The 23,291-nt window shown below is 29.9% G+C and overlaps 3 protein-coding genes across 3 annotated transcripts in view; all 3 read left to right on the top strand.

Moving 5' to 3' along the window:
- The window catches only part of LOC113376684, an 85,527-nt gene extending 84,007 nt beyond the window's left edge, over positions 1 to 1,520 (top strand). The window contains exon 20 of the mRNA XM_026616695.1: positions 109 to 1,520. Within this exon, the coding sequence (XP_026472480.1) occupies positions 109 to 238 (130 nt within the window). The 3' untranslated portion in view covers positions 239 to 1,520. The remainder of the gene's footprint in view (positions 1 to 108) is intronic.
- A 4,765-nt stretch (positions 1,521 to 6,285) lies between these two features.
- On the top strand, positions 6,286 to 11,578 carry LOC113376953 (translocating chain-associated membrane protein 1-like). Its single transcript, XM_026617086.1, has 7 exons — positions 6,286 to 6,722; positions 6,880 to 7,068; positions 9,008 to 9,161; positions 9,254 to 9,431; positions 9,512 to 9,621; positions 10,534 to 10,818; positions 11,267 to 11,578. Exons 1-7 carry the CDS (start codon positions 6,588 to 6,590, stop codon positions 11,356 to 11,358), a joined length of 1,143 nt encoding a protein of 380 aa, XP_026472871.1. The 5' UTR covers positions 6,286 to 6,587; the 3' UTR covers positions 11,359 to 11,578.
- A 512-nt stretch (positions 11,579 to 12,090) lies between these two features.
- LOC113375468 (uncharacterized protein C4orf22 homolog) lies at positions 12,091 to 20,747 on the top strand. The gene is made up of 4 exons (XM_026615402.1): positions 12,091 to 12,239; positions 13,611 to 13,788; positions 19,663 to 19,860; positions 20,471 to 20,747. Exons 1-4 carry the CDS (start codon positions 12,091 to 12,093, stop codon positions 20,642 to 20,644), a joined length of 699 nt encoding a protein of 232 aa, XP_026471187.1. The 3' UTR covers positions 20,645 to 20,747.
- The last annotated feature ends 2,544 nt before the right edge of the window (positions 20,748 to 23,291 follow it).

Here is a 23,291-nt window from a genome sequence, read left to right as displayed (position 1 = left end):
TGAGATCATTTAAACATGATTCAGAATTTACATAAAAAATATGAAAATTTGATTATTCATCCATAGATGTGTGTTTATTTGATATGATAATTTTACAAATTTTCACAGACGACTTCCATGTATGCATCTCTTTCATGTCACTTGTGCTGATGAGTGGCTGCTTATTAGAAAACAGTGCCCTATATGTCGTGTCGATATTCAGTCCCAAGCTGTATTATCTGAAAACGTGGTTGAGTGAAGCTAAGGCTTTTGAAATGAATTATAAATAAGCTGAGCAATAATATCTATTCATAAGTTGTCACAACATGCCAATAAATGATGTAATTTTACATTATTTTTTCAAAGATATTTTTCATGAAATATAATTTTAAAATAGTAGGTGTCCATCAGATCTAATAATTGAGCATTTGTAGAAAATCTTAGCAATGAAATACTAATCAAGCAATACGTGAAAAACTGATTAATTTTATCCAGCTCGTTGGTATATCTGATGGGGCTACTAATGATATTCAATTATTTAAGTACATAATTATAATAAAGCTTCTGTATACACCTGTCCCTCGTTTTACACAACAAATACGTTTCATACAAAACCGTGTAACTCGAAAAATAATTTTTTATACGTAAAAACCGTGCTTATCGAAAATCATTCTAAAAAATCCATTTTTGTCAGATTTTAATATAATGAATAACATCACATTGAACAAAAAATAAATATTATCAAACACATTTAATAAATTATAAAAATATTAATTTATTTCAATAATTTCCACAACGAGAAACTGTGATAAGACTTGTGGACATTCCAGCAGCTACAATTTTTCCAATTGAGCCTAGTTTTTATTTTTATCTTTTACCATTGTCAAACCATAATTTTTTTTATCAATTGTAGATTTTGTAAAAAATAATTTTATTATTTGTTCACCTTGAGTAAATTTACGCTATCAATATATATAAACACTAATCAAAAATAAAGTTTAAAAAGAATGATATATTATAAAAGAATGATATATTTTTGTATTTCCAACAAACTAGTTCATACACGCATAAGATTTAATTTTGATCATAAAACGGGGAGTTCCAATGTTATCTACATATTTCTATCATAGACATTAATGTTGTATTTTGGCACTACATCAATGAAAATGTGATTGTAGATACAAGCTAATCATAGTTTAGTGTATATAATTTCATGTTACTTTAAAATTACTAACTAAATTACTTTTAGAGACCTTGTAAGATCAATAACATGTAAAACGAGTACTGTGTAAAATAGGGGATAGGTGTAATAAATTCTGAATTGTATAGAAACTGCATACTATTTAAAAAAAATAGTGTCATAAAGTAATTTTAAGTGTTCTTAATCTCCTTAGTGATATTGACATCATTTATTTACATCCTTACTATTATTTCAAAACTTACACTAGTTTTCTACATTCATCATTTGAATAAGAATCTGTCTGAGATTAAATATTTTTTAATTTTAATAACATTATTTTGTGATTACCTATCAGTAGGCACTAATCAAACTAATGATAAATTCAACACAACAGTATTTAAACTCTTAACTGAGGAAATGGTCTACAATTTAATCATAGATTGTTTGTCTTCATAATTTAGTTTTTAATATTTAAAACTTTAGATTTCTGATCTAGTTCATTCTAGATATTTCATTTCCTAAAAAAAACATAATTGTGTCATCATGAATCACAAAATCATACATTGATGTCAAAATCACTTGGTGAAAGTTTGAATAATGTTTGAATGTATGAGATTATTTAAATTTATTACTACAATCAATACTATTTTTAGTCATGTGAGTAGAATTGTGAATGCCTGATGTGAATGAATGAAATAAACTGTACTATGTTATACAACAAAAACAGCTGTGATGAAATGTGCTGTGCAAGTTGAATTGCTGATCATGTCAAGGTCTGCAATTATAGATTATAAATCAACATTGACTGATTAAAATTAATATTATAAAGATTTCCCTTGAGGCAATTTTATATACATTTATACTGAGATAGAGGTGCCAAAAATTTTGTTAATACACTCATCATTGGAATATTGAAGATTCATGATTTAATTACAGTTAAAGCTATTTTTTTTATTAGAATGGGGTAAAATAATCCTGCCCTACAATTTATGTATTACAGATGATTGCAATCTTAATGTGTTACTATTTCAATATTTGTATGTGTATTACTATTTCAATAATTTAGCATTTAATTTGCATCGAGTTACTTGCTAATTCATTTTGCAAATTGAATTATTATGAAATACATATCTAATGTTATAATTCTGTTTGAAACATAAGTACCTTTTTTTAAAGATATTGTTATAGTTTACTTGCTCACATTTATGGATTATATAGAAAGATATATAAAAATGAGTGTATTTGAAATTGTGAAATATTCTAAATCTAATTTGTTTCTAATATGTATTATTCAATAATTATACTTATTATTAATTCAAAGTTCATCAAATAGGTTCTAGAATTAGGTTCTTCTATAAGTTTCATCCAACAAATTGATTTTCATTATTAACAATAGTCAGACATAATTTTTTGCAATGGTATGTTACAAATTTCCAAAAATCACCTCCAGTTAAAAATTATTTCTGGTTATTAGTTAATTTCTGTCTTACTTTCTATATTGTAAAATGTTGACACTGTTCCAATGTATTAATTATCAAATATATGTATAATTTGTTTCACAAGCATATTTTTATAATTCAACCATGTGTCATAGGCCTGCAATATTTAACTTTCTGTAAAGTAAGCATATGGGGATGGATACATGCTGATTAGTTTTCGGCAAAGGCAGGATTAGCTGTTTTGAAGATACGGGGTAAAAAGTGTCAATTCAGTTTTTGAGAGAATAGAGAGTCGGATTCAAATTCAAAAAATATTTTAGTTGACCGAATGGAGAAAAGTTTGAATGTTTCAGATAGCAGCTCAAGTAGTTTCAAAGATCTAATGAAAAAATAAAATTCTATTTGGCAGTCAAAAATTATTATCAGACATATGCACTTTTGTTTACTAATTATAAATTTTGTTTACATTTTTATGGGTTCCGCACCAATGTTTATCTGTTAGAATGTACTGTGGCGCTTACACGCTTCGACATTTCGTCGCAGCGCGATTGCTTTGAAAAAAGTTCAAAATTTAAAATATTTCAAACTAATATGAAAAAAAATCAACTTTTTCAAAAAGTCAATTTTTTTTAAAACTCAAATTTCTCAATCTATTTTTTTTAACTTCCCGTAGAGTAAGTTATAGTAAACGCAAAAAAATCGAAAATGAAAATTTTTGTATATCTTTACGTTTCAATGGTTTTTGAATATTTTGGCATACCTTATAATTAGAAAAAATGGATATCTTATAATTAGATATCCATAATATGAGATATAATTAGATATGTGTGTGTGTGCGTGTGCGGATACAAATTTTTATTGACGATTTCGGGAACACCGATCGACCGATTTGAATAATTCAAAAAACATTTTACTTGCATTGATAAGATGAACTGTTCAAACTTTTGGGGGAGGCAGGTCCAACGGTTATGGACTCTCAATAAAAAGTTTAAAAAATGTCATTTGGCGGTCAAAAATGTTTATTGGACATATGTACATCAAATTATCAGATATTTTATAGAGATTTTAATAATGTGTACACATTTTGGGTAAATTTTTTTGGGTTTCGTACCAAGATTTTTGATTACGGTACGGGAAGTTCCAGCAATTTGCCTTAAGCCACGATGCCATGCACGCCACTAGTTTAAATTTTAATTTTTAGTGGGGAAAATTTGAGCAATTTGTCTTAAGGGGGGCGATACACGTAAAAAAAAAGTTAGAATAACATCTCAAAAATATGCCTGTACTGTCCATCTGGTTCCGATAGCTGGTGCAAGTGGCGCAAAGCTGAATCTTTAGGAGAAAATCCCAAAGAAATTAAACTCCCAACTCCATTACATCCTGATGTTCAACCTCATATTAAGCCAATTTTTGACGATTTATCTCGGGATGACTTGCTTGAAAGATGTTTAGGAGGTCACATTCAGAATGCAAATGAAAGTTATAATTCTACTGTCTGGCGCCTCTGTCCAAAACATCTCAATTGAGAGTTAACTCTGGACGGAAGATCGTAGAGATTAGTGCTTTTATATCTGCAGGGTTGTTCAATGATGGGTTAAATTTTATCTTACAACTAATGAACTCACTGCAAATTGTTATTGGCCGCCAATCCATGTCATATGAAGAGAAAATCGATGAGCAAAGAGTGAATCGAGAAAATCGCCGCAGCTCTTTGACCACCAAACAAGCCCGTCAAGCATGTCTGCAGGAACTTGCAAAGAAAAACGAGTTCCTTGAACGTACCGAAGGACTTCTATATGGCCCTGAAATCGCTGATTAATCGGTGAGCCACTTTAATCACACAGTTTCTATGTGTCAAAACTTTAAACGCGTTTTTCTCAAAACGACATTTTTGAAATTTGCGGGTGGGATAACTCAAAAAGTTTTCAACCGATTCCAATTAAATTTTGCACACATCTACTTTACAGTAATAGCTTCTAGTTAAACCTCAAACATTCCAAAAAATTTCAAAAATTAACCCTCTTACCAAAAAAACCATTGAAAAAAAGGTGAAAAATCGAACTTTTTTTCTGAGGTGTGCCAATTTACGATTTTGTGACTTTTTTAAATTTTTTTTGGGCTTAACTAGAAGATATATGTTTTATGAACACGTACAAACTAATTTTTTTGATTTCAGATCACCGTACGAAAAGTGAGAACGCCTGCAAATTGATGGCTTTTTCCGAGAGGGTCTTGGCAGATTTATTTTTACGGCAGCCATTTAAAAAAAAATAAAAAAAATTTTTTGTGTATTTTAATATATGAGCCGTTCAGTGCACACATCGACTAACTCCGAAAGTCAGAAAGTGGAGAAAAGCGATAAAGTAATGTATATTGCTTTTAAAAATTCCTGTTATAATATAAATTGAAAAATATATTTTAGAACGTATAAATACATATATATATATTACATGTAACTTACATGTAACGGTATATAAGATTTATAACTATTAATAGTGAGAAAATAATTATCATTAAAGTTAAAGTTTTGATATGACTTGTGGAGTTAATCAAGTTTTCAACTTTTTTTTAAACTTTAAACTTTTTTTTAAAATTCGGATCTTCATTGCAGTCACTCTTAAATTGTATATCGTTGGGCTTGGACCTTTCTATTCTAAATTCAGCGCATTTTAGACCAATTTTCTGGACAACCTGTGATGGTTACTTTTCTGTTATTGATTTATTGTTCTAAATAAATAAAAAATATATAAAAAATCTTAGTGAAGCATTCGGCTTAGCTACAATGGCGCTTTTTTCTTAAATGTTTTTATTATATTGTATCAACTATCTGGTAAAATTATGTCTCGATTTTTTTTCGCACGTGACTCAATAATAACAAAATCTTGAGTTAATAGATTAATAACTATTTCCACCGACCAGAAATTTGTTTTTAATTAAGTTAGTTCTTATTTCCGTACATTGAACAAGTTTTAATAAACTTCAGGCAGTTTTAATATTCTTGTTTTGCCGGGTACACGAATTTTAGTATGTTATTTTTTCAAAGTTTGTAACGTCTTCGATGTCTTTTATAAAACTAGATGAATTTTTTTCGAGACCCACAACACCCTACAGTTCTGTGTTCTTATTCGTAATTCATGAATTTGAAACCCGAAATCCAACCCAACCAGAACATATACACTACAGAATGGAGTTAATCAAAATGTCTTCTAAAAATAAATGACTTATGGATTCAGTGGTCAAAAAAAAATTTCGTTTCACAGTGGCAATTTTCATTCTTTTGGAAAATTATTATAATCATAAAAAGTTATGATTATACTAAGTTCTTTCCCACTAATATCTCAGTTTGTTCAAAAAGTGGAGTTAGTCGATGTGTGCACTGAACGGCTCATATAATAAATAACCCTAGAAAAGTTGAAAAAGATTCAGTCATTCCTTCCCAGTTTAAAAAGTCCTCAAAAACGGTAAAAATTAAGGCGATTACATGTATCGCACAGGCGAAGCGCACCTTAATGTGATAGTTTAAATGATTGATCGTTAGAATATTAACGACCTTAACGACTGACCCATAGATAAACAACTAAACAACATACGTGGATCGTATCAGATGGCGCTTCGCTCCGATTTGTTTTGACAAATCGCGAATCGGCATTGCGTCCGCTTTTTCGCTTCTATGCCTCGAACGTCATGTCATGCAGACGTGTGTTCGCGTGTATCTTTCTGTTTCGCTCCCGTTTCACGTTTGCGACAGTTTTCGAGCCGCTTCGTTGTGTGTGTTGCATAGCTTTGTCGTTGTGTGTGTGAGCCTGTGAGTACTGTGAGTCTGTGTTCTGTGCATTGTTGTAACGGGCGCCGCGGTTTGTGGCATTTTTGAGTGCCGGTCGTCAAAATATTCAAAATTTTTTAGTAAATTAGTTGAAGTGTTTAAATATTACTTTCAAAAATAGAGTCACGAGCAGTAGGGACAATTGTGAACCTTATTATTCGTAAAAATGGTTATGAAACCTGGAAGCCGCAAATCTAGTAATAAAAATCCACCCGTATTAAGTCACGAATTTATAATACAAAATCATGCTGATATTGTTTCGTGCGTGGCTATGCTATTTGTGGTCGGTCTGATGATTCAGGTAACTCGGAATTGTTTTGTTTCAATTTGTTTCCATATGGATATGTCAAATGCCACGTCAAAATAAAATACATAACCTAGAAAACAATATGTGATTTGTTGCGATGTAATTATCAATTAAAATTATTATTTTAGTAATATAATCTATTAATTTATAGACCACTGCGCCCGTGGCTAGCCTGTTTATTGCCTTGCACCATAATATCAGTGGAAATGAACCTACGAGGGAATCCCCAAGGGGGTCACCTTTTCAATATGAGGCCGGATGGAAAGACGCTTGTGCTGTATTTTTCTATTCTTTGATCTGCACTGTTATGCATGCCATTTTGCAAGAATATTGTCTGGATGTGAGTTAAACATATGCATCATTTATATAAAGTGTCAATTTTTATATAACAAAAATAAAAACATTATCTTGCACAATCTTCATACAATTTGCAAATATTCTTGTTAACAATCATAGACCTTATACAATACATGGACTGCTAGTTGAGCGCATAAAAAGTGTCAAAAGATGTTCTATGGTATGAGGGCATACGAGGGTAATTTCGCGGCCGAGATATATCAAATACGAACACGAGCTTTACCGAGATTAGTCGAATGCTCTTGATCGCTTAAATTTTACAGTTACTTGGGTTCACGAGATGTTCGCTCGTGTTGTGTTTTTTGCCCAAAAGAGGATAAAGTTAGTAGCAGATTTAAAATTGTTAGTAGCAGACAAAATCAATAAGAAGTAAAATGCCTTCTAAAATGTGTTTGGTCTGTGGTAAAATGTACTTAACAAATAGAATGCACCATGAAGAACATAAAAAAGCAAACTTGATAAACATGTACGCCACTTTCACACGAAAATTATGCTTTTTAAACGTCAATAATAAATATGTTACAATTAAACAAATATTTCATTATTTCTTTCTAATTTCCTATAATAGCTCTAGCCAACTGTTCTTATTTTCAGTGAATTTTATAATATGTAAAATATTTAATTTTTTTTCTAATTTCCCTTGAACACTTTGTATACCTAAAATAAATAAACAAATAAATAGTTCATTACATTCATTAGTTCAACCTAAATTGTATATTATATAATGTTTACCCAACAATTTCGAACACACGGACTTTCATTTGACGTTTAAGCAATCGAGTTTGACATATCTCGGCCGCGAAATTACCCTCGTATGCCCTCATACCATAGAACATCTTTTGACATTTTTTTACTTGAGAAATGTATCGGGACTAGCAGTCCATGAAATTGTATAAGGTCTATGTTAACAATACATTTTTGATCTCGTACGGTTTTTGAATAATTTTTTGCAAACAAAATATATTAATTAAGCATTTACATGAAATTATAACTACTAAACTATAATTTATAAGTTCATGCAACTTTCCTCAAGGATACGTGCCACTTTCAAATAGTTAATTTTGCATTTACTCGAAATTATAAACATTAAACTATAATTTGCTTATATCTACAATAACTTTTTCATTGTTTTATTGTCATAATAGAACACTACAAAATGTATGTTACAGTTACGAATTCTTAGTACACAGGTTAGGTCTATGATGGAAATATGTAGATAAGACGGAAACTCCCCATTATATGATCAAAACTAAATTTTATGTGTGTAACTTGGTTTGTTTGAAATATCAAAACAAAGAGCATCAATGTTCTTAAACTTGGTTTTTAATCAATGTTCATAATATAATTTATAGTATAAATTCATTCATAATATTTTTTTTCAAGATCTTTAATTTATAAAAAAAAATTGTAGTTAGACAATGGCAAAATATGAAAATAAGACTAGAGATTAAAAGCAAAGTTATATTTGAACATACCAATTTTAATTTGTATCTATAAAAAATACAATATTCAAAACAGTTTTTTTCATATTTTATCATTGAAATAATTTAATATTCTTATAATTTATTAAATATATAATTAATATCAAACAGATATTAATTATATTAATATTTATTTTTTGTTTATTGTATTTGTTATTCATCTTATTAAAAACTGAAAAATAGGTTTTTTATAGCGATTTTCATTTGGCATGGTTTTCCATTTAAGAGTGAATTTTTTTTAAGTCACATGGTTTTTTATGGGATGTATCTTCTATGTAAAATGGGGGATATGTGTATAGCAATTGTGCTAATACAACTCTTGAGCATTATTATTTTTCTTTTAGTTTATTTATATTCTGTTAGTTTCTTTTCAGCCATGATAAAATATTGTTTTTGTTTCATATTAATTTTTTATGTATAATGGAAAATTTGTATTCACAGAAAATTTCTAAAAGGCTACACTTGTCAAAGTCAAAACTATCTAAGTTTAATGAATCTGGGCAGCTCGTAGTTTTCTATTTGACTTCTGTTATTTGGGGAGCCGATGCTATTCTTAGAGAAGGATTCTTAGGAAACATCTCCGCTCTATGGGAAGGTAAACACTGCATTAATCTTTATTAAAATTCAACATTTAAAGTCATTATCATTTTAAGTTTAACAATACTGATTTATTTATTTGAAATATAGGTTTTCCAAATCATCCAATGGGATTTTTGATGAAGCTTTTCTTCATTTTTCAACTTTCTTATTGGATTCATGTTTTGCCAGAATTATATTTCCAACGGATTAAGAAGGAAGAATGGGGTGCTCGAATTCAACAGGCTCTCTGTGGATTAACTTTTGTTGGAGCGGCTTATTTCTTCCAGTAATTAGTTTTTTTATATACAATTTTGGAATGAAGTGTGACAAATCACTAATCGACTAATTTTATTTATCTTATTTTAGCTTGCAACGTGTTGCATTATGTTTACTTGTTCTGCATTATTTTTCGGAATTTGTATTTCATTCTGTACGATTGGTTGAAATTCTTGACAAGGATGAAAAAGTCACTTCAGGTAATTTTTTTTAAATTGTGTATCTTATAGGATTAATTATTAGTGATTGATCAATTTTTTCACCTAACAATATAGCCAATATTCTTAAAATATATTGATGGATTATACTACAAATTATCTAAATCTAATTAATAAAAAAAAAAACTATTGATTTGGCAATTAAATCAAAAGTGAAAATGTTATCTTGAAATTTCATGAATATTTTGTTGTTTTGAACCAAAAGTAATAAATGTGTATTCATAAAATTAGACACAATACTGTTAAAGAATTACAATTAGTATAGTGCATTTACGTAACTTATTGTGCATAAATTCTAAAGTTAATTTGTGTATGTTTTGCCTGTAATAGTATTTGTTGTTTTTCAAATTTAACATAATGTTAAAAAAAATTGAAACAAAAATTAAGATTATTATAGAATTATATATTTTTATATAGGATGCGCCATCAACATGTGGTAAATGGAATGGAAAGTTTTGTTTGTGCAATGAAGGGGGTCACTTGATCGATGTTGTTTTGTGAACCTAGTTGGAAAAAGTTACAAGGCTTTCAATTTGATAATAAAAGTTTATCAAAATTCATTGAAAATTGTTCAAGTTATTCAACATTTCCATTGACCACATATAAATGGCGTACCCTGTATTGCTCATTTAACATGGAAAGACTTATTTATAAAATTTTGTACAGTAAAATAATGAAGTGTCAGCATTTTGAGCAATTAAAATCTAGATTGAGGCTAAAATGTCATTATTTGTAATACCATTATTTATAGAAAATGTCTTTAAAATTAAAAATGCCTCAAACCAGTTGATAAGAGCCTAATAATTATGGGACTCTATAATGTAATCTATTGCAAAATAATCTAAGTAAATATTTACCTATCAAAAATATGATGTATTCTATGCTTGTTTACAGCTTGCAGTCTAGTTACTCGTCTAACATTTGTTGTTGTTCATGTTGCTACTATTACTTTATCTGTCTTGACCTTCTGGTATGGATTGGCTCAAAACATAGTTCCTGCACCTTATGTGTTGCGTATTGGATCTCTTCTTGCTGTTCTTTCTCTACAAGCTTTTCTGATGTTCACGTTCATCACAGGACAATTGGCTAGAGCACGCGAACAAAAGAGTGCTATCAGTGCTGCTTTTAATCTTAAAGGCAAAAAAGATTCGAAGAAGGATAAAAGTAAAAAGGATAAAGGTGAATAATATTAATATTATTATTAATTTATAACATGTTTAGATGTTAAATTTTGAATTATCTCAAGCATTTGTTTGGAAAGTTTTTTTTTTTTTTTATAAAGAGATAACATACAATTATATATTTCCAAAACTTTAAAAGAAATATGCTTTAAAAATTACTTTTTCTTAATGGTGCATTCCTAATGGTGCATTGTGTTTATTTATTAATGGTTTTCTAGATTTTTTTTTATTAATGCAATGATAATTGGAATTTATTGCGTTCAGAGGTTTATATGTGTTTATTGTAAATAATATAATTTGAATCGATCAATTAGCTTCTATTTGCTTTGAATTGTTTGAATTTATAGATTTAATGTTCTTATTTTTCAGAAAGTATTTGTTTTTTTTTTTAATACATATAATCTTTCTTTTTTTAAAACTATTTCATATTATTGACAATTTTTTAGGTAAACGAGAAGAATCGGACCTTCCTGAGGTAGATCAAAACACGCACAAAAATCTTAGATCTCGATCTGCAGCTCAAGCTAAGGCAAAATAATTTATTTTTGTTTACCAGAAAATCATTTTGCGAGATCGTTTTGTTTATAATGTGAATAATTCATATGTTGAATAATTCAAACATTTTTAATCATACGAGTGTATATTTTATTCCATTCTTTTATTGATTTTATCATACTTTTTATACCATATATAATGTATCTTGTAAAATCATGTTGACCATTTTAAATACTATACTTGTTTCATATTTGAGATGAATGTGGGGATGTGAGAATTTGCAATTGTATAAATATATATTATATAGAACATATAATCTATTTTAATAAAAAATATGTATTTTACATGTATTGTTTTTTTTTTATCCTTTTATCTTGTATTTGAACTTTTATCCTGTAATTACGTACTGCATTGTTGAACATAAATTTATGATAGGTGAGCAGTAGTTGAATCAAAATAGATTATGTAAATAAAGTTGTATAGTATATTTACTTAATAATGAGGAATAACTTATTTTGTAGATGCAAGCACGGGCAGCTCCTCAGATATATTGAATAATTGGAACTGAAAACATGTTGGAGCAATTAATAGAGATGTGTTTACAATGAAGTAGCCTGCTTGTTTATCCTTTGAGCAATTTAAATTAAAAAAAAAACAAAATATTCCGTTAAAAAAAAACAATATTTCAAATTTAAATAAAATTAATTAATAGGTCAGGTTTGGTTCAAATTTATTAGTAAAATTGATATAAATTAATAAATTAACAATTACGAAAATGACTACATCAAGACAAGTGGAAGGAGATCGCAGACTTCTGCAGTTTAAAACTTATGAGGACTATTTAGATTCTTTGACAACAACTTCTGATCTTTGTTACTTGCAAAGTACTGAAGCAGCTAGATCAATTGCAGAACTCGGATACAGGTCAGACACTTGTATTATTATGATTTGTTGCCATGCGTGTATTTACTTAGCGTAATTTAGCTTTACGAATTGCTCGCTCGTTCTACCGTATTTAGAAAAAAAGGGTTATATGATAAAAAAATGTAAAAAATACTTATAATATAACTAACAGTAAATTTTAAAAAGATGACACTGTCTTGTCACTGCATAGATTTTTTGTAAGAATGAGCAACCTTTCTATCCCACGGCCTGCATTTTATTTTTAAAATTTTATGGTGGGCTGCACTTATTAAGAATTCACAAAAAATACAAAATTAAAAACAATAAATATTACATAAATTAATGCAAAACACAGTATTATTAATTTATTGATGAAAGAAAGCTGATGATATAAATAAAATTCTACTTTAGAAATGCTTGGCGGGCCGCAGAAAGGGCCGCATGATTCTCGTGGGCCGCGGGTTGCTCATCCTTGATCTATTCTATTCGTCACTTTAGTACAAACTGAGTTATTATGCATACAAACTACAGAGTACCTGGGAAGACAGCCGAGCGATATACTAGACTTACGTTGTTTTCAAGAGGAAACAGCCGAGCGCAAAGGGTTAAAGTCGCATTAATTGGTTTTTAGTGAAACAAAACTTCATTTCAGAAATAAACAGTTGAAAAGTTTATCTAAATAACTAAATTTCAATAGTTATTTATGTTCATGAAACTTACTTTAAGGGGGCTTCCATTAATTACGTGAGCCTTAGGGGATGAAAGGTTTGACAAAAAATCACGAAATTATTACGTGGGGGAAAGGAGGTTCTAGTAAGATATCACGTGTATTTAATTTTACCTCAATACAAACGAAAAGCCAACATTTTTCATAAACAATTCAAAAATTTTACGATTTTTTCTAGGTACTATAGTACCTATTATATAAAATAGACGTAATGTTTGGCGTGGGAGGGGGGTTGTAATTTTAAATATCACCAACGGGGAGGAGAAGATAAAAAAATCCTTATAAATCGCTCACGTGATTACGGGACGCCCTCTTAGGGGGTGTCCATTAATCACGTGAGAGAGTTTTTAAGGATTTTTGGACCCCCCCTCCCCCTTGGTGATCCATGGTGATATTCAAAATACCCCCCCCCCCACCAAACATCACATGCATTTTCAGTTACGTGATAAAACTGTAATTTTTTAATTTTTTTTTGAAAATGTTTGATTTTTTTTAAAAAGTCAGTTAAAAAATAAATACACGTGATATCTTACTAGACCCCTCCCTCCCCCAGGTGATACTTTGTGATTTTTTGTCAGACCCCCCTCCCCCTAAAAACCTCACGTGATTAATGGATGCCCCCTAAGGCAAAGTACCACTCATACCCAGTTTGTCGTTTTCTTCAGGAGTTCGGGCGAAACTTTAACAAAGGATGCTTTTATTCGTCGCCTCGCTGCAGTAACGGAATATGTGTATCCCAGTCGCAAACATTACATATTGTGCAGCGAGGGAATGAAGAGTAACGAGCAGCTCCATCAAGAGCTGGCGCTAAGGGAGCGCTCGAATCGAGTCGGACTGTTGGCGGTACGACATGCGGCAGTTTATGATAAAAATTGCATAACAATATTCATTTTATTGGCATTTCATGTCAATCGGGTCGTATTTGTTGTCGGAAATGCAGTGAATATTTAAATTTTCATAAATTTGTGGAATATATTTTTATACTAGGAACTTGGTTTGGATAATTCCGAGTGCATTCATAAATTTTCTTAATAATTGTTGTGAAAAATTAAATTCAATGGACAAAACAAAACATTAGACGGCACACCGCATGGTATTTGCGCATGGCAGCAAAGGTATTTATTAACTTAAGCATTTCATCACTCTTCTCACACTAATGATTAGTACATATTTTGATAAACAAAATAAGGTTGCGTTTGGTTATGCTCATGGGTATTATCATTTTGCTCGGATGATAGACTACATAAATTCAGTGTAAATATTTTTTTTATATAGTAATTATACTCCTATCCTTAAATGGACAAGTAAAACAGTGGAATTAAATAAAAGTACATTAAACATACACAATATTTTTACCATTGTCAGATTTGAAATATTTAATCATATGTGCCCATAATTATGAAAGTGGTCTAAGTCATATATTTCTTGTTTCGAGATATTTAATGATTTGCATTTGAATAAATTAAAAAATATTTTTACATTATGCGACATTTTAATTTTTAATTTTATTAGTCTTACTTAATGGAAATTTATTATGAATATGAAATTTTGTGTGAATTTCATACGATAATATTGTTTTTAAAGGTCGAATTGACTTAGATCATTTTCAAAATTAACTGAATGTCATATAAATGACTTAAAGCAATAAAAAACTTTGAGTTTTATTTGAAACAATAATTTTATTGAAATAATTCGTGAGCATTTATTAATTATTTTTAAACGGTAATCCATTTTTATCATTATTTCGAGTATTTAAGATTCTTAAAATGTTCCTGAAAAACTGGAGGGATGTACGGTAGTAAACTCATAATATTTTTGTTTTTCTTCCGATACTGGTCTAATGCTGGTGTATAATGGAAGTAATTTAATATTTCCGTATATTTTTGGCCTTTCTCTTTTAGGTGAAAGATCCAAAACGTGAAATGTAGAATCATCTAAAGAAGTTTTATAAAACATAAAAAATTTTATAAGGTTTATTTTTCAAGAATCTGATCCATTGAATTTGTAGCCAAGAGACAGATTCGCCCGCGGTATTTTTTACTATTCTTGTTATTGTATCTTCTAATGATTTCGTTGAAATAAAATCCGGCTGCGACATTCGCTTTATCGAAAATGTATTGCTTCTTCTGCACTTTTCTATCAATTCATAATAATGCTCAGGGTTGTATAAGTAATTTGTGTTTTTCATTTTCATTTCTATCAACCCAAAATCACGATCATTCGGTAGAAAGGAATGACCTGATACCAAAAATTTTTGACTTAGACCACTTTCATAATTAACACTAAATGAATTTCATATAATGTTGAAATTACAACCACTATCTAACGGTTCATTTTTGACAATTTCGTAAAAATTACATTGAATACATTTAGTTTAAACTAATGTGGTATGAAATAACTGATAAACTCATTTTTTTTAAATTTTGACTTAGACCACTTTCATAATTATGGGCACATATGTAACAAGATTTTTTTTAAATCTTGGCCTTATGACGTAGTTCTCTGCCTAGTAGATGGTAAGTGGGTTTGGATAATCCTCGAGACTTTTGTAATCGTCTGAATGTATTCATATTTCATCGTTTATTGAGTATACATACTTTTGGGCAATTAATTTTTTTTGCCATTTATTTTAAACTGATCCCCATTGTACAACATATGTCCACATTGGATTAATAATAGGTTTGTACAAGTAAATTGTGTTGTGCATGTCAAGTTTTTATTTCTTCCTGAGGAGTCAGTGAAATCTCCTTCTCGCCTCCAAGTTGCTGTCTCTTCTTCTTGATGGGCTCTTTCTAGGTTAGCTTTTTATCTAAATGGAAACTCAGATCTTTTACCGTGTCTGTTTGTTCTATAATAAATAAAAGTTTTTCAGTTATTCGAGACGTAATGAAAGCAATATTTGTAAGTGGCGTAACTATAGGGTGGAAGGAATGGCAAAATGCCATGGGTCACCGATCCATAAAGGCTACGGCCCAAAAGGCTGCCCAAAATTATTTACATGGATTCCTGTAAGCGACGATTTTGATCCATAACTATGACGAGCATAGCCCGCGTACGATGGCTAGGCCAAATAAATATTACGGGCATAACCCGATACGGTGATCGAACAAAATGTAAATATTACGTGGAATATTTGATACGCAATTATAAACTTATGCAATGTGTTAGACGCAAGTTTTTTTTATTTTCTTATAAATTACAATCTGTCTAAATAAAAAGACATTGAGTAATTAGTTTGACAAATAACATATTAAATTTTAAAAGGAAAACTTAGTGGTTCACCTTTTATTAGTGTACTAAATTATATTATAATTTTGGTATAATAAAGGAAAAAAAGAAACTCAAGTATACATACAATTATAAACAAAGTACATTACACAGACTACATATACACATACATACACACACCTATTTTAAATAATATTGTATAACAACTTATTACTGATTAATATGTTAGATCTATTAATTGTATTTTTTTAAATCTTATATTATGTGTGGTGTTGTAAAGACTTGCAATCAGTTCGTTTGGATGGTAGTCAATTTTAGTCTTGAAATTATGGGCACTCTTTTTAATTTTTTCACTGATTGTCAGTGTATCCGTGTCTTGGTGAAATAGCCATGTCGGTACATACCTTGGCGCGGATATTGCTTGTCTGAATATTTTATTTTGAAATCGTTGCATTATTTGTAAGTTACTGACTTTAGTAGCACCCCATAGATGGATGCCATACATCCAAACTGGTTTGAGAATAACTTTGTATAATAAAATTGTATTGTACATCGACAGTTTTAATCTAGTGTTAGGCGAAAGTATTACAAAATATTTATTTATACAACGCATAAATACAAAATTACTTTTGTGATAAACTACACACTGTATGTTTATTTTATACACACTGTATGTTGGATCAATGTGTTTTGGAAATGGCCACGAACGCTGCGGGAACTTGTACAATTATGGCCCAACATTTTTAAATCTAATTTGTAGGTTAAGGGGTTAATTATGATAGATTATTCTTCTGCTTTGTTATTTGATCACAGAATTCATTATCAGTACCACCTACTCCTGCGAGAAGGCCAGTAGTGGAACCATATACAACTTGTAATTGAGTACGCCGTAAAACTTCGTAGTTAAAATTAAATCGAGTGCAAAGTGACGATTTTTACTTAACAAGGACTGACAAAATATTTTGCAACGGGCTCCATTTGATCTGATTTTTACGGCCGAGTTTCAGTCGATAATTACTTACTAGTTGCAAGTAGCATTTTGCTTTAAGGCAAGTTATATGGTCTTTTCGATACGTATAAATAATCGATCCGAATAACAACGATCGAGTTGAAGTTTAGATATTTAAAGTAAAATATGTTCAATTTGATACTAGTTTTCGCATTCGTTAAAAACTAAGTGTAAAAAGTTATGAAATATCAAACATTTAGAAAAAGGAAACACGTATCTACGATCAAACTTACTTCTGTATTTGCACAAGGCTAAAATCAAAATTATATATAAATTATATCGACACTGGAATCAACCTGCTATGCATTTTGTATTTGCTTTCAAATTCACTGTAAAAAATTATAAAATAAATTTGATACTTATAAATGAGTTTTTCAATGTTTTCACATTCATATAAAACAAATTTCCTTTCAATTCCTCATTTACTTTTAGAATTACGCTGCATAATTTCGCGTTTAGAGAATGTACGTTTTCATAAAAATTTAGCGTCAAGTTGCTGGCAGGTAAACGCCGAAAAATACGTGTCCTTACCGCGTTCATCAAATGTATTTTAAGTGATTGAAATAGGTACAGCTGATTTTGAGAAATCGATAAATTGAAAAACTCATACACACTCATATCTTTTTCCAATTTTTTTTTTTTTTAATTTTATTTGGTCTCGCTTACTCTGAGCATTTAGCCACTTACAAACATTTTTATTTATTTACATTCTAATTTTTTATATCATTTTCAATCTATTTATGTATCCTATTCTATATTCTTAATTTTTCTTCTTATTTTCTTCAATTCTAGCTCTTTTTTTCAAATTTCTAATTCTATATAACTTCTAGCTTCATTCCATTTTTTTTCTTCATTCTTCTTTCAAGTTCCAATATTTCTCTTCTTACTCCTAATTCAATTCTACTATTCGAACTCTGTTATTTCTATTTTTCTTAATTTTTATTCAAATTCTATTTAAGAAATACAATTTTTATTTGATTTCAAATTAACTACACATATTTTTTTCCTAAATTCTAAATCATTGACAGTATTTGATTCGAAGATCCCTGTCGTGTGAATCGAACACGCTACCAAAGAGCTATGCTCTCCACTTTTCTAATTTTCGTATCAAATGATTCAGAATGACTTGACACATCGAAAAATCGTAAAATTAACAAATCGAGTTTAGGCAGCGTCTATTAATCATGTGGGGTTTTTAGGGGTAGGGGGGGGTTGACAAAAAATCACGAAATATCACGTGGGGTATAGTAAGATATCACGTGTATGTATTTTTATCTAATTTTTTTTTAAAAAATCCAAACATTTGCAAAAAAAAAACAAAAACTTCAAAATTTTTTCTCGTAACTAAAAATACATGTGATGTTTGGTGGAGGAAGGAAGGGGGGGTAATTTTGAATATCACTACGTATCACCAAGGGGGAGGGGAGTCCGAAAAATCCTTAAAAAATCGATCACGTGATTAATGGACGCCCCCTTACTGCCAGAATCATGAAATTCTGGTTCAGGAAGTTAAAAAATATATAAATATATAGTCTTAGCTAGTGATGGGCGTTGAATCAACGAACGGTTATTTTCAACCGTTTCTTCTTCGTTAACTAACTAACCGTTTCGTCGCAACGAAATAACTAGTTGAAAATCAACTGGTTTCGAAACAGTTGAAAACATGGCGGCCAGTTAGTTTTTTCAACGATATAGGAATTCGTTCGTTGTCGAAAACGAACGTAGGCAGGTACCTGCGTCGGAAAGGATCAACTAATACTATGAAAATCGCTTATTGTTAGGCTACTGCTTTTATAATATTGCAAATGTACATGTACATCTTAAAAGAAACTTGCAACACGCGCCAAATCGTTTAATTTTAGAAAATCAGTTACATTTATTATAGTTTTCAATGGTTAATATTTTTCATAAAAATCTCATAGCATTTGTCTTGTAATAATTTTTTTAAACTAAACCTGAAAATTGATTTTTTATTTTTCATAACATTTTATATAACTATACATTTTTATATTGCTATTTTTATATAACATGTAAATTCGATGTTTTAGTATATGGCTTTGCTGTAATGAAAATATTTAAGTTTTTTAAATTAAACCTTTATTTATTATATATATGTATATATATATATATATATATATATATATATCTGTGTGTGTGTGTAATAAATGTGACAATTCACATTTATTTCTTTTTATTCATCAAATCCAACGTCAACTTGACTTTTATAAGAACAAACTTCATATTACCAACTTTCAATGAAACAGTTATTTCAACTATCAGTTTCTTAACGTTGCCAGCGTTGAATCGTTAAAAATAACTACAGTTGAAAAATAACTAGTTATTTAACTAGTTGACGAAACCCCGATAACCGTTTCGTTTCGTTGACGGCAAAACCGTCAACGACCCACCTCTAGTCTTAGCCATATTGAATTTAAATTTATTTATTCTTATAGTAATTTTATTACGATTTTTGGTAACAGACTATTATATTTCTGCGTCATTACACCAAAACGGGTTTTGAAATATCAGGATACATAGACTACGCTGAAAAATTAGTGACCGATGATTGGACGGACTTTTTCAAAGGCAATAAGCGTCTTTGGCCCAAGACCAACGATCTAGGGTACTACCACTGGCGCGTTGGCAGAAGTACTTGTAACGACACGAACAACTACAAAGTATGTTTCATTTAGAAATATTTTAATAACAATTCAAAAACCAAAGCATATAAAGTAGACTTAGCCGTAAAATAGACCAATGTTAAAGCTTAAGGTTTTTACATAAAATGGTTCTAAGACTGTCAAAATGCTATGTGGTTCTACTGCCTTATGCACAGCAAATATATAGCATATTGACAGTTTTTAATATCATTTTATATGAAAAACGCAGCGTAATATTGATTTATTTCACGACAGAATCTGCCCCTTATCTTGTTCTTGAGAATATGAAGAAATTTATTTAAATATTTTATCATATTTTATTAACAGATGAAAAATTGAAGCATGTAGACTTGACCTAATTTGTGCTAGAGAATATAGAAAATAATTACAACATGAAGAAACATTTTATTAAGAATCATAAATTAAACGTTATATGTGCATAAAAATATAAAGAAGCAATCAAAATAAAACATACACTTATAAATAATTTAATAGAATAAAAAGTCGTATAAAGAAAGTAATTTATAAAAAAATTAAAACTGAAGAATAATTTTATGTTTTTAATTGATTATTAGTTCTAGACCATATATTGTTTCCGGCATTATGTTTACTATATAATTTTGGGCAGGCAATAGTAGACCCACACAGGGGACTATTATTCCAAAATCGTCACGATCGTCTAATCATTTGCCCGGATCCAAGTCTACCGTCTCCCGGAAGCAATACTACCCGTACCCGAATTTTTACGGACAGATATGAACACGTCGTTTTGTATGATCACGTAGTCCGTAGTAAATGCTGATACATTTCTGTTATCAACTATATTTATAATCTTATTATATCAAGGCTTATTTTAGGCAAAAGTATTAACGATAATTGTTATATATTAATTGTTACAATTGCCACAACTCGACATTTTATACTAACTTATTTATTTGCTCTAAATAAAATATGTATAATATTTATATTTTTGTTTATTTATTTTATTTCGTGTATAAATTAAAATCAGCCATAATTAAATTTGATGTTAAAGTTATAGTTGCTTATACCCGGACTACAACAAAATTGCTGATGGAATAGGTGCAGATATTAAAAAAAAGTTACAGTTGCTATCATCTCTGTTATTGGCAAACTTCTTGCTGTCAGTGACATTTTATACCTTATCCCGATATCTAAATATTGAGTTGTTTTTATTAACTTCTCGTAGGGTAAGTTATTGTGATCGTCCAAAAATCGAAATTGAAAACTTTCACATTTTTTCACGTTTTGAAGGTTTCTCAACATTTATCATACCTCAGGAAAAAAGGATGTGTGTGTGTGTGTATGTATGTATGCATACAATTTTTCGTCCACGTTTTCGGGCGCAGGGATCAACCAATTTAAATGCTTCGAAAAACATTTGATTCCTATTGATAGGGAGATGTACTGATAAGTTTTTGGCAAAGGGGCCGGTCCAGTCATTGCAGAAAATAGAAATCGAGTTTCTGAGAGAATGGAGCATCCGATTTGAATGATCTAAAGAACATTTGTAATGACAGGGAGAAGTGGTGGTTAGGTTTTGGCAACGGCAGGTCCAGCCGTTTTGGAGATGCCGTGCTCAATGTGCAAAAAATGGCAGTTTTTGAGAGAAATAAGCATCCGATTTGAATGATTCAAAAAACTTTCTGCTTGTTATGACAAAATAATTGCTTTAATTCTATAAAAAAGTATATATATATACTAAGATATGGTAGAACTTAGGACAGTAAAAGGAAGGATGAGTAAGTTAAATATGAAGTAATAGATCATTTCACATGATATTTATGGAAATTATAAATATAAATTATTGGTTAATTATGAAGTTTGGAAGTCTGAAATTATTGTACCAAAAGATGTCTTCAGTTGTTTCACCAGTCATTTTTTAACTTCCCGTAGGGCAAGTTATAGTAATCGCAAAAAAATCGAAAATGAAAATATTTATATATCTTTACGTTTCAGAGGTTTCTGAACATTTTGGCATACCTTAGAAAAAATGGATGTATGTGTGTGTGTGTGTGTGTGTGTGTGTATGTATGTATGTATGTATGTATGTATGTATGTATGTGTGTGTATGTATGTGCGGATACAAATTTTCGTCGACGATTTCGGGAACACGGATTAACCGATTTGAATAATTCAAAAAACATTCGATTCGTATTGATAAGGAGACGTGCTGATTAGTTTTTGGCAAAGGCAGGTCCAGCCGTTCCAAAGATACGGGGCAAAAAGTGCCAAAAACGGTACCTCCATTTTTAAGAGAACGGAGCGTCCGATTTGAATAATTCAAAAAACATTTTACTTGTATTGACAAGATGTAGAATTGATCAAATTTTCATGAAGGCAGGTCTAGCGGTTTCGGAGATCTAATGAAAAAAGTAAAAAAAAATGCCATTCGGCGGTTAAAAATGATCATTAGACATATGCACATCAAATTGTCAGATATTTTATAGAGATTTCAACAATAAGTATATTTTTTTTTTACATTTCTGTGGGTTCCGTACCAATGTTTACGCGTTAGACGGCGGCGCGGCACTAGCGAGCTTTGACATTTCGTCTCTATGCAGTTCAAGCAGTGCAGTGCAAGTGAAAAAAAGTTCAGAATTTTCAAAATATGTCAAAATGAAGAAAACATTTTTTTTCAAAATTTTTTTTTGTTTTCAAAAAAAAATTTTTTTCTCAAAAATTTTTCTTCAAATAAATTTTTTTTTTTTCAAAAAAAAGTATTTTTTTGTCAAATTTATAGTTTCTCAAAAATCTATTTTTTTCGAAGTAAAATTTTTTCAAAAATGTTAATCGGTTTTTAAAAAAATAATAATTTTTGTACGGGAAGTTCCAGCAATTTGCCTTAAGGCACGATGCCCTAATTGCCTTAAGACAGAATTCCACTTACAGCTAGTTTGACATTGATATTGTCACTATCAGTGCACCTTTCTAGAAATTGTTTGTGACTTTAATGAAGTCTTTGATTTTTAAGATATTTGCTTTTTCGTGAATATTGTTAGAAGTGAGGTTGTGCGTTACTGGGTCTCTTTTTTCTTCGAAAATCGGTTTTACCATTTTATTTTGAGAAATTTGTGTATTTGATATTATGTTGGCTAGTTGCACACCAAATAGGCCATCCATATAGAAGTAATGAGCAAATCATTATAATATAGGTTTTTTTCTTATTATGTAAATTTAGCCCGTTACTAGTTTTAAGTAGAGGATATAAAGATAAGAAAAAGTTTGTTTGCTTGTTTAATTTTGGTGTTTAAGTGTTCTGTAACGTTAAGCTTTCTGTCAAGTAGAATTTTGAGATACTTCACATTTATTTTTAATGGAATGGAATAATTGCTGATATAAACTAACCAGTTAGGTATATATTTGGGAATATCTAGCAATATTTGCTTTGATTCCATATGCGATTTTACCATCACTTTAAATATTGATCA

Source organism: Ctenocephalides felis, unplaced genomic scaffold (assembly GCF_003426905.1).
Source record: "Ctenocephalides felis isolate EL2017-DRISC unplaced genomic scaffold, ASM342690v1 CF-g0.4_SCAFFOLD_01886, whole genome shotgun sequence".
Taxonomy (NCBI): Eukaryota; Metazoa; Arthropoda; class Insecta; order Siphonaptera; family Pulicidae; genus Ctenocephalides; species Ctenocephalides felis.
Note: the sequence above shows the minus strand (reverse complement) of the source record. Positions and strands in the feature narration are given on the sequence as shown.

What these genes read in the sequence shown, in the direction of transcription:
- LOC113376953 (XM_026617086.1), top strand. Translation starts at nt 6,588, where the DNA reads ATGGTTATGAAACCTGGAAGCCGCAAATCTAGTAATAAAAATCCACCC. An exon ending in GGAGCGGCTTATTTCTTCCA is followed by an intron (nt 9,432 to 9,511) that starts GTAATTAGTTTT and finishes ATCTTATTTTAG; the next exon opens with CTTGCAACGTGTTGCATTAT. An exon ending in GGATGAAAAAGTCACTTCAG is followed by an intron (nt 9,622 to 10,533) that starts GTAATTTTTTTT and finishes GCTTGTTTACAG; the next exon opens with CTTGCAGTCTAGTTACTCGT.
- LOC113375468 (XM_026615402.1), top strand. Translation starts at nt 12,091, where the DNA reads ATGACTACATCAAGACAAGTGGAAGGAGATCGCAGACTTCTGCAGTTT. An exon ending in ATCGAGTCGGACTGTTGGCG is followed by an intron (nt 13,789 to 19,662) that starts GTACGACATGCG and finishes TTTTGGTAACAG; the next exon opens with ACTATTATATTTCTGCGTCA. An exon ending in ACGACACGAACAACTACAAA is followed by an intron (nt 19,861 to 20,470) that starts GTATGTTTCATT and finishes AATTTTGGGCAG; the next exon opens with GCAATAGTAGACCCACACAG.